The 12,024-nt window shown below is 45.7% G+C and overlaps 1 protein-coding gene across 8 annotated transcripts in view; it reads left to right on the top strand.

Annotated features, from left to right (window-relative positions):
- Dydc2 (DPY30 domain containing 2) overlaps nt 1–12,024 on the top strand; it is a 54,582-nt gene that overhangs the window by 1,116 nt on the left and 41,442 nt on the right. For 2 of the 8 annotated variants that reach the window (XR_015639575.1, NM_001434400.1), the window contains 3 exon segments: nt 1,675–1,722; nt 7,197–7,352; nt 7,679–7,801. Coding sequence is in view for 5 of the 8 variants with exons in the window: in NM_001434400.1 (NP_001421329.1) it covers nt 7,206–7,352; nt 7,679–7,801 (270 nt within the window). In the remaining 3 variants the exon portion in view is untranslated. 8 annotated transcript variants of the gene reach the window in all.

Raw genomic sequence — 12,024 nt, 5'->3', positions numbered from 1 at the left:
TGGCATTGCTCGGTGGTAGAGGCTTGCATAAATGCAAGAAGGGACGCTGATGGATCAACAGAGTCTGAGCCCTTCCTTTGCCCACCCGCCCCCAACATCAGAGCACTCAGACATCTTTACTCGGTACTGAATGTGGGACAAGTGCCAGGGGTTTGTCGAGTTTAAGCAGTGCAGCAGTCACTCAGTAATCCTGGCATGGAGAGACGCTCTGGCAGTGCATTGGTGATTCTGTGCTGGGATTCTACGAGAATAGCGAGAGGATCAGTGACTGGGGTTTGCACTGGGGATTTCGTCGAGCCACACATATATTCAATCTACGATATCGGAAGTTGCACTTCACCAATCAACAACTCCTCGTCCGATCACATGAAGCAGCAGGGATGTGGAAAACTTAATCCACACAAACCCTTCTGTATGTTCCGTTTCCCTGTTTTCTGACTTCTAGAAGCTATCTCTGGACATGATCTTGACTTTCATGCTCCTTCTTCCATGTGTTTTGTCACTCTGCCACCCTCCACGTCTGGCCTTACTGACACCTCTGGCAATTACAGCCGTGCCTATGTGGCGCTTTCCGTGAGAATGAGCCCGAGAGGCTCAGATATTTGAATGCTTGGTTGACAGTTGCTGCAACTCTTTTGAAAGGCTTCGGAGATGTCTTGTTGGAGGAGGTGTGTCACTGGGGGTGGACTTTGAGGTTTCAAAAGTCCACAGCAGGCTCGCTCTGTCTGCCCCTACCTCCAACGTGAAGACAAGCTTTTGAGAACTGTTCCAGCACCGTGCCTGCTTGTGCCCATGCTCCCAATCCCATGGCGGCTGTGATTCCCCCTCTAAAACTGCAAAGCTTCAAGTTAAGTGCTTTCTTTTGTAAACCGTCTTGATCGTGGTATCTCTTCACCACCAATAGAAAAGTAACTGAGAGGTCCCGCTTGTATAACACACACTCCTTATTTAAGATCCTTAATCACAATTCCAAAGCCCCCTTTATCATATAACATAACATCCACAGGTTCCGGGTTTGAGATTATGGGTTCCTGTGGAAGCAAAAATGTAGCACTGGAATAAGCCTTCAAGATGGCTCCTGTGTCTACATTGTCAGAGTCTTACTTCCTGGCATAATAAACTGTCTCTGGCTGCTTATATTTTTTTTTTGCCCCAACCCTGGAGCCAAACTTTTCCTTAAGGATCTACGATCCCTTAATTCATGAACAATATTTAATCCCCCTTTGCAGCTGGGTATGGTGGTGCACACCTCGCATCCATCACTGGGAAGGGATCAGCAGGAAAAAGCATGTTCAACCATGGTGGGCTACCTAGGGAGTTGCTGGCAAGCCTAGCACAGTGAAAGCCCGCCTCATGGAGAAAAACAAAGAAACAAAGAGTGCTGGCAGCATTCACTGCTCCTGGGGTGTTTGCGATTCTAGACTCTGATATCAGTGAGGGGTAGAATGTATTTATATTTTCTATACCAATGTCTAGTTATTCAGTCGTGAGCTGAAAAACTGGGAATATGGAGGCTTGGTGCTAGGAACATATGTTGACAAAATCTTGTTCCGTAATAGCTCCTGTTTCTTAAATTCTTGCTGTATGCCAGGCTCAGTGCCTTTCACGTGATCAGTAGCTCCATTCGCTCCTTCCATATTGTGAGGTATGTATTTTACTTCTGTTTTCTAAAAGGTGCCAAGACTCTGAGACACCAAGCAACTTGCTGACGAGCACACCGCTGTAAGTGGCAACACCAAGACGTGGGCTGTCTGGTGCAGGTCTCTGTGCTGCTGTGGCTCTGCTCTGGTACTGCAACTTCTGTGTCAGACGACATTATCTGCCACTCTTGACACCTATTAGGAAATGCAGGATCATCCGCTCTCCCTAAAGCCGTGCTGTGGTATTGCATGTCAGATGAGGCTTGGCAGGCCCATCATTTGCAGGCCCATCATTTTCTTCCTCCTTCTCTCTCCCTGTAAAGTAAATGAGCCTCTGCTGTCTATGTCATAGAATAGCTTCCAACCTCACAATAGCACAGCTTGCTGTATACACAGAGTTTCTCTCCAGGGCCTTATTTTCTCTGTACTTAAGAGGGAATATTGTGTGGGTTGGTTAAAAGTCTTCAGCACCCTTGACTAATAATGAGCCAGGCCCTTTCAACACTGATGACCACTGGGACTCCTGGTCTGACGTATTCTAGCTGAAAAGCTGAAGAAGCGGGCTTGAACGTAACAGCGATCGGCAAGGGTGATTTGGTTGGTTATTCTAAGAAAGGTAATGTTACGGTTTGCATCTTTTAAGTGACCCCCAAAGTCTTGGTTGCCAGTCTGTAGTTTTAGCTCCAAATGAAATCACAGTTCCTCAAACTCCAGAAGGCAGTCCGAGTATCCAGAAATGGGTCCAGCTTGAACTATAGGAGAACTTGTGGTGCTTGTTAAGAGCCAGCATGCTGCAGGAACTTGTGAAGCCAAAGCCAATTCCTCTCTACCAAAAAAAGTATGTTCCCTTATCACTGGCAGAATGTGGTGCCTATTAGCATACCAAAGTGCATACTGACCTCCAGGCTCCCTCAGTGTCACACGTAGTGTTTCAAGGTTCATGCTAGCATCCAAGGTCTTCTCACCTTCTCTCCTACCCTAAACTCCATCATGGGCTTCCCTTCCCCCAGCTACTCATTCTCCTTATAACCCTGCTAATCTTGGTATACGTTTCCTGCCCCACTGTGTCCTCCTCTCCCATGCCCTGCTCCTGCTTCTTTCCCGGCCAGGTCCAGTCCACTGGCCACGTTCAGTCTGCTTCTTTCTCTGTCTCTCCCCAGCCTCTCTGCTCCTAACATTTCCAGATGCCTCTGGCTGTTCTCTCTCTCCTATCTACAATAAGAGCCTTCCCTGACCCATACTATGGACAGTCATGCCATCGGTTTGTACGTGTAGTATTGCTGGAGGCTGATGGAGTCTTTAATGGGTAGGGTCTACTGGAGGAAGCTGTATCAGTAGAGCGTGCCCTGAAGGGAACTGCAGGATTCTGACCCTTTATTCTCTCTCTCCTTATTTTCCTGAGGTAGCAGCTTTGTCCTCATATGTTACTCCACACCCTGAGGTTTCTTCTGCTTTCCAAAGGCCCCAAATCAATGAAGCCAAGTAAATATGAAGGCTTGGGCAAAAGTAAACCTTGTCTCTTTAGTTGATTATCTTAGCCTTTCTGTAATAGCAACATTAAGTTTGCTGATACAGAAAATCGGCACCATGAAGTCAGGCTTATCGCTCTGATGACTTGCTAATGTGCTTCAGAAATCTTTGGAACTTGAAAATTTTGGAGAAGCAGGCCTACAGTGCTATAAGCAGAACTCGATGGGCAGTTGTAGCAAGGGCTCAGAAGACCAGAGTACTAATAAGGATATAAACTGAAGATATGACTGATTGATGGTGTGGGTAAGGGGAGGGTTTCATTGTAGATGGAGGGAGAGAGCAGCCAGAAGTATCTGCAGAGTCCAGAGCATAGAGAGAAAGAAGTAGGCTGAACAAGAAGAAGTAGTTGACTGGACCTGGCCATTAGAGAAGCAGGAGCAGAGAGATAAGAGGAGAGGGGTGGGTGGAGAGAGAGAGAGAGAGAGAGAGAGAGAGAGAGAGAGAGAGAGAGAGAACACGAACATGAGGAGAAGGCAGGAGAAAGAGAGCACATAGCTGAAAAAGCAGAGTTATAAGAAGAATGAGTACCTAAGACGGGGAGGAAGCTGTGAGCTGGGGGAGTTCAGGTAGGGGAGGAGGTGAGAAGAGGAGGCTGGACTTTGAAGTGTGTGACAGGTGCTTGTGACACTGAGGGAGGCTGGAGGCCAGCAAGTGCCTTGGTGAGTTAATAGAAGCCATGGGAATTTGGGGAAATGGAGCTTTCTTTGGACCTGACACTAAGAATGTGAAGACAGTGTGGAGCCCACAGACAGGTTCCTGAGGTTCAGGTAGAGAGAAGCTCTTACTGAGAACTCGACTGGAGGCCCTTTGTGTTGTATTCTGGCAAACTGCTTGTCTGCATTTGTCCATGCCCGGCAATTTTACATGAGACGGAGTTTAGATGTAGGACTAACCTGGCAGGAGAAGTTTTCAGACAGTCCAGCATTCAGGCTAAGTACTGCAGGCTGTTTATTGCCAGGTTTACCATGAGATTGGGGAGTGAAAAGTAAAGAAGAAAGATTCGAAGAGCTTGCAGTTGAAGGAGTGTTGCATTAATTATTAACACTACTCAAATCGTCCTGCCAGTGGCTGTGGCGTGGGTTCCTTGCCACTAGCCAAAGTGCTCTGGATTCTCAAATGAAAGACACACATGCACGTACACAGTGCACGCACACACACAGCCTTTTATTTTAATACGCCTTAAACAGCTCAATGGCTGGACCCCTCTCAAACTTCTATGTAGCTAATGCCTCCCCTCCAATACTTCTAAACCATTACTTACTAAAAGCCTATATTTTATCTTTGCTATCCAGACCCAATCGGGGGAGAGGCCCCCGGGTCTCTGTTTTCCACAGCTCTCGAGCCTGCATCCAATTCCTTCCCTGGGCTGCTGATTCCCAATCCTCCTCCTTCCTGTGATTCCCTTGCCCAGGAAATCTTAAGTCTCAAAGTCCTGCTTCTGCTTCCCTGCTCAGCCCTTGGTCACCGGCAACTTCATTTACCCATTAGAACCAGCTGGAGGAAGGGACGCTCAGAGTCTCACACACACCAGATGTGCAAATTCCTGTGAATTTGGAAACCCAGTTAACATAATATAAGCAAATCCCCAACAGAGGAGGAGAGGAGAGTCTCTACAGTCACAGCCAAGCAGGAGGTAATTGCCAGGGAAGTCACATCCTTAGTGGTGGGCACACCGTGACTCACAGCACTCGGGGGTTTGAGGAGGCTAAGGAAGGTGGATCTCTATGAACTTGAGGTCAGCCTTGTCTACAGAGATGCTGTCTCTGCTGTCCCCTACCCCCAGCCCCAAAGAAAAAGAAGTGGACAGATATCTCACATCGGCACAATTGAAAGGATCCTTTGAAGGCATCTCAAGAGTCAACGATGCTCTATACATCAAAGATTTCAAAACATGATTGACGAAGTCATGGAGTTGCATAGCTCTGGGAACACAGGAAGCCCAAGGAATTACTTTTTCATGACTCATTTCCCTGTATTTAAACATCCAGTCGTCTGCAGTTCTGATCCAAGTGGACCCCCCACACCCCCCATACTACTCGGTTCTGTAATTGTGGTTTTGCCCATGTCATGTTGGTCTTTCAGGCATACAGAATGGATGGGCTGTAGGGTCGTGAAGGCTTCCACTTAAAACTCAAAGGAGGCCCTGGAAGACCAGGTAGTGTGTGACAGGACAGAATCCCTGCAGGCAGCTCCAGAGAGGGCAATATCTGAGGCTGTGAGGGTGAAGTGGGGGAGGACCCAGAGATGCCAGAAATGTGGACAGGTGAGCTAGTCCCAGAGAGAGGCCACGTGGACTGCAGCCAGGCAGGCGTAGACAAGAGACTGCCCAGCACTTAACTTCCATTATAATGCTACTACGCTAGTAGACATGGAGTTACAGGATTTCAGGTTTGCCTTTCTGGGCTTTGGTCTCGCTATGCTTAGATTCCAACATGGCACCCTTTCCTGCTTTACGCTTTAGTAGAAAGTTTTCTCTGTGCAGCTGTCTCTATCTCTTCTCCCTCTTTCTCCTCCTCCTCTTGTTCTCCTTGCAGTATTGAGAATGAAACTGGAGCATGGTGTATGCCAGCCAAGTGCGCTACCACTGAACTATGCCCCTGAGAATGTTGCACTTTGAAACAGGGTCTTACTAAGGTGCCAAGACACTTGAAGTTGGTCTGCCACCTAGGAAGACTTTGAGCCGTTGATCATCTTGCACTGGGCTCCTAAATGACTAGATGTCTTCACCATCAGGCTTGTGTTGCAGGAAAAATTAAAACACGCTGGAACCGGTTCCTGCGCATACCCAGGCAGTCATACTCTCTTGATTGTTCTGGCTCCAGTGGGCCATTGGAACTAGCACTAAGTATCTCAGCAGCTCCATGCTGTCCCCATCTACTTTCTGACCTGCTGTCCTTGAGCCATTCCAACATGGCACCCTGTCAGACTGCCCCACCCTCACTCACAGCTGTCTTGGCTGGTTTCCACCATGCCAGGCATACACATCCCAAGTCTGTGGCAGCCCAGTGCATCCGGCCACCATACACTCTCTTGAATTCCATTAAGTTGCCACATGAAAGAACACATCACACAATATCCTCTGAGGCAACTGATATGATATAATTTGCCCATCTAGACAACACAAAATCCATAACAACCTGTAATAAATGCAGAGAAGAATCTTAACATCTACTGCCATGTTCTCTCAGTTTCAGAGGCAGGCAGATCTCTGAGCTTGAGGCCATCCTCTTCTACCAAGTGAGTTCCAGGACAGCCAGGGCTAATACAAAGAAACCCTGTCTCAAAAACCAACAAAAACAAAACCAACCCCCCCCCAAAACAAAAAACAAAAACAAACAAACAAACAAAAAAACGAGGGAAATACTCCAGAGACTCTTGACAATATACTGAGTGTATCTTTCATTGTAAGGTAAGTGACCATCTTGGGAACCAGTGGCACAATGTTGTGATTCAGATCTTAAAGATTCCCCCAAATGGTCACATGCTAAAAGCGTGTTTGTGGATGTGGCAATACTTGGAAAAAGCAGAGTCCTTAAGACAGAAAGCCTAAGACAGGGAGCCTAGTGGAAGGAAATTAGGTCATTGGGTCAAACCATTGAAGAGCGCTCTCTCTCTCTCTCTCTCTCTCTCTCTCTCTCTCTCTCTCTCTCTCTCTCTGTTTGTGTGTGTGTGTGTGTGTGTGTGTGTGTGTGTGTGTTGTAAGGGAGGGGTTGGGAATATATGTCCGTCCCTCCCTTTCTCTTTTCCTCCTTTCTTTCCATCCTTTTCCTAAAGTGGGCTGGTCTTACCTACCATATACCCTTTCTTACAAGCCAAGAGAGATGGGACCAAATGTCCATAGAGCCAAGCCTTTCCCTCTTTAGTTGATGAGATCAAGCACTTAGTTACATTAACGGAAAGCTAATACTAAGTGTGATCCAAAAATATTTCTTATTTTTCCTGGAACAAACCTAACTTGTGAGAATGGACCTACTTTAAAAGTTAGATTGTGTTTGTAATTAGAGTATCCGATTTGGTGTTTCCCAGGTCCCCAGCATGGAAACTGCTTACCTGAAGAAATGCTTTGGAAACACCCTGACCCAGGCACTGGCAGAGGTGGCAAGGGTGCAGCCAAATGATCCAATAGAGTACCTGGCTCACTGGCTTTACCATCACAGGAATATAACCAAAGCTGAAGAGAAGGTGTGTTGTGCACTGGGTCTGCTGAGGGAGGGTGCGGCTTGCTCAGAACAACTTGGAATCCAAGTCACAGTCCTGAGCTGGCCCAGGGGTGTTTGACTCATATGCCTTCTGAGGATTGAGTTGTCCTAGCTGTATCTGAAATATGAGGACTGGGGGGGGGGGAGGAAATCTAGCTCAGTGGGTTGTGGGGTTGGGTTTGCAGTTACTGCTAGCTAATGCTTGCAATCAGAAGTTCAGTAGGCTTCATCAGCCCAGGCCTGCCTCAGATGAGGGAAAGCTCCCTTCTAAGGGATGTGACCTGATTGGTCTTTCTCGTATTCCTGCAGAAAAAGCAAGAGGAGCTACAACTTCAAGAAGTGCATGACAGCAACTCCAAGGAAGCAAAAGCTACAGCAACACTGAAAGAAGGAAGCTATCAGATTAAGCAGAAGTGTGAAAAGCGTCACCAGGTAGGAAGGAGGAGTGGAAAAGTCAGCTCGGCCTCTCTCAGCCAGGGGTCAGAAATTCCTCAAGGTGCCTAGCACAGGGTAAAGCATACTGAAGCTACCCGGGGCCTGCTTGTCCCTCAGAGCCACACACACTAGGCATAGTAAGTGACTCCCGTTGACATCTTGCCCACAGAATCCTTGAAAATAGAAAAAAAAATGAATGTGAAAAGGCAAATTTAAATTTTAGATTTTAGAAAATGTCATGAATACAGCTGGCTTTAAGAACTTCAGATTTAAAATACTTTTTCATTCGAGTTCCTTAGAGCCCCCTAAAAACATTCCAAAGTTTTCAGAAACTAGATATGATTGTCGATGGATATATTTGATACATTATAGTTATTCCATTTAGTATTTTATCTCTAGATTATGACTATCTGTGTGTCAAGCGTCAGGCATGCCCTCTATGACGTAATGCAGACATCAGTTACCAACTCCAGTTGACAGCAACTCTGCCCTCTTCAGATTGGCAGTCAGAACTTGAGTATCCCACAGTCTTTTCTACAAACCCCTAAAAGCTGTGCCATTTCACACAGAATTAGAAAATTCACTCAACTACAATACTGGGATTGACACCAGACAAGATGTCTTAAATTTCTTTTTTAGTATTTTTTTAAAGATGTATTTATTTGTTTGTTTATAAGATTTACTTATTTATAAGAACATTGTAGCTGTCTTCAGACACACCAGAAGGGGGCATCGGATCTCATTACAGATGGTTGTGAGCCCCCATGTGGTTGCTGGGATTTGAACTCAGGACCTCTGGAAGAGCAGTCAGTGCTCTTAACCGCTGAGCCATCTCTCCAGCCCAAGATTATTTAATAATCAATATGTCCTCAATATCCTCAGTGAGGTCCTCTACGTTTGCCAGCTTTGCTGGTTCCCAAAGCCAAATCAGAGGACACTGAGATTGTTTACATTTGATTCGAAGAGACTCCATAGTCTAATAACTCTCATAATCAGCAGGCTTATTTGTAAGGCTTGCATGTCTTGTCAATAAATTAAAAGGGAGATGCACTAAGTTTGGAAGCCTGGGCTACATGGAAAGTTGAAGGCCAGTCTGACAAATAAAAGTCTTAAGGAAGAGCTGAAACTATATTTCTGTGTTAGAGAGCTGGCTGGTATGTATAAGGTGCTAGGTACAATCCACCAGAATGAAAGGATGGGGAAGAAGAGGGAAAGAGAGAAGAGAAGAAGGAGAGAGAGAGATTCTCTTACGTAGTCCAGGAACTCATTGTGCTAAGAATTGTAGCCACAAGCTACCACGCCTACCAGAAAGTTAGATAGTACTTTTGACAATCACAAGAGTCCAATCCAGGTACTCCAAGGCAGCTCTGATTTTGGGTGTTGCAATATTTTTTTTGTGTAACTACATTGCGTAGGTCTCAAACTTGAACTTTGTAGTATCTGAGGGTTGGGCACGCGTGAGAAAGAACGTGCCCTCCAGGGTCCATTCTTTGAACAACTGAGATGGAAGGGAGAAGGCGCGTTAAGCAAATGCCTCACCGTTTGCTGTCCATGCCAATCATTTTCCAACACTGTTTTCTTGTGACTAGAAAGAAATCAGCAGGTAAGACGTGACTCCCCTGCACGACCTTCTTTTCTGTTGCATTACTGGAGAAAGCTTTGCCCACACTAACTGCACTAGCAGTGTCAATTGGCCCTCCATGTTTTCCCTGGAAGGTTTTTGCACCCTGTAGCAAGGGTTAGATAAACGAAAAGTATGCCATTCTTTTCCCAAGTGTGAGAGGAAGCCCTTGTAAGGGAAGACAGGAAATGAGAACCAGTGATGCCCAGACTGTACAAGCTTTCCTTTTCTTTTTCTTTTTTTGAAAAGTGTTTATAGGCAAGTTGTAGTCGTGGACATTGATTCCCTTCATTAGAAGCCTGGGACTGAATCAAGCTGATCAGATGGCTCGCCTGGTCTCCTGACTCAGGTGTGCATTGATATCCCAGCCAAAGTTGAAAAGATTAGGGGAAGTGGTGAGGGTTCCGGTTCCTGGGTGACTGGGCGTAGACCTCAGATTACTGCTTGCTATGTTTGCCTTTAAGTTCTGTGTCTAGTGTGGGAAGCTTGGTTTCAGCCAGGCCTAGGATGACCTTAACGGTATTTCAGATGACTTGCTGATTTACCTGATACCTTACATTCACTTTCTTTTGCGATTTTTCCTTTTTTAGGTGGTGAAGTGGTTTGACTTGTTTGTCTTGGTTTTGTGCCATGTTTGGTTGTTTTGTTTGGTTTTTGAGATTTTTTTTTTTCAGACAGGTTCCTATCGTACGATTCTGGCTTTCCTGGAACTCAATATAGCCTAGGATGACCTGAAGCTCATAGCAATCCTCCAGCCTCAACCTCCCCAGTGCGAGGATGTCAGGCATAAGACGCCATGTCCGGCTGTCCTCTCTGAAAACTAGGCTTAGATCTAAGTCTTTTGACTTTCTCTGATCAGATGCTGTTAGTAGACGTAGATGTGTCAAAAGAGGAATAAAGACTAAGTGTTAAATGTGGGAGGGACCATATCCAATGGAACTCGGGGAGAATATCATGGAGGATGTAGCCCATGAGTTCAGCCTATGGAAGAGTTTGCAAACATGGTCTTCAGTTGGTTTCCATTTATTAAGCAGAGAGACTCTAATCAGGAACCCATAAGACACAAAGCATTCCTATTATTTATATGGATCTGAACCACACACGTGTCTTAGAAAACATTTTCTTAGCCCCAACACAAGTATTTGCTGCATAGCCTCAGCACTGTGAATTTAGAAATGTCTCAGAGGGTGTGTCATGGGACTCTCTGTGGGGTTCACACTGTAGAATGGACTTCTGGGGCTTCCGTACAAAGGCCACGTAGAAGTAACCCATCAGGCTTCAGTTCTAATTCTCCCTTTAGCCAGGGACTACGGTAACATTATTCCCCAAATCACTGGAGCTCTGGTTTCTTTGGCTTTTGCGTGTATTGTATCTGAGTGTGCACACGTGATTTGTGCGTGTGGGACATATTTGTGTGTGGTACATGTTCGCACATGCACGTGTGTACACGTGAGTGTGAAAACCTGAGGCTGATGTCAAGAGACTCCCTCAACTGCTCTCCACCTTATTCATCCAGGCAGGGTTGCGTAATTGGACACAGAAACGATTAGTGTAACTGGCTAGCTTGCTCTTGGCATTGGTGGTTTACCCACAAAATCATCTCTTCAGCCCTTCCGTTTTTCTTTTGGGCATGCCCCACCCAGAAGACAGTGTTCACTGCCTTTCCACCCCTTCCTTCTGATCTTACGTTCTTTCTAGCCTCTCTGCTGCCTTTGAGGAAGTGGTAACGATATTCCATTTCAGGCTGAGCATCCAAACAGTCAAGCCACTTACCCTCAGCACCTTTTTTCTCAGCTTCAGGTTGAATTATTTCTATTGATTTTCTGTCAAGGTTAAGCCTTTTTTCCTCTCAGAGCCAGCATTCTATTTAGGTATTTCCTTGATAACCTTTTTTTTTAATGTGTGAGTAGCTGTGCATGTTTGTCTACATGTGGAAGTCTCTAGTGACGTCCATCTTGGGTTTTGTTTTCTAAGATTTATTTTTATTTTATGTGAATGAGTGTTTAAGTGTCCGTGTGCATACAGGAGTCATGGAGGCCAGAAGAGGGTGTTGGGCCTCCTAGAACTAGAATTACAAACAGTTATGAGTGTCCATGTGGGTGCTGGGAACCAAACATAGGTCCTCTTCGAGAGCAGCAAGTCCTCTTAACTACTGAACCGTCTTTCTAGCCCCCATCCTGTTTTCTGAGGCAGGATCTCTCAGTGGCCCACAGCTTAATTATTAGGTCTGACTGACCAGGGAGCCCCAGGGATCTGCCTGCCCTGCCTTTTCCAGCACTGGGGTTACAAGCACATGCCCCCACTCCTGATTGTTTTGTTTTGTTGTTTTGATTTTTTTGCTTCATTTTGCAGATGAAACTCAGGACCTCCTGCTTGAATAGCAACTTCTCCTCTGGTCGAACTTTCTCTCCAAAATCCTCTATGATTTTATTAAAATGCAGATATTCTTTTCCCCTCTAGAGTTCCTCTATTTCTATTTTCTTGACTGTCCTCCTTAATTTCCACTTATTATGTCTGTGTCTCCCTTACGATTTTGAAAATATTGACTGACTATTTTAAATCCCTGTCTGTTATTCCCATCATCGGTGACATACAGAAG

The sequence above is a fragment of the Rattus norvegicus genome, chromosome 16, assembly GCF_021556685.1.
Source record: "Rattus norvegicus strain SHRSP/BbbUtx chromosome 16, alternate assembly SHRSP_T2T, whole genome shotgun sequence".
Classification (NCBI taxonomy): domain Eukaryota; kingdom Metazoa; phylum Chordata; class Mammalia; order Rodentia; family Muridae; genus Rattus; species Rattus norvegicus.
Note: the sequence above shows the minus strand (reverse complement) of the source record. Positions and strands in the feature narration are given on the sequence as shown.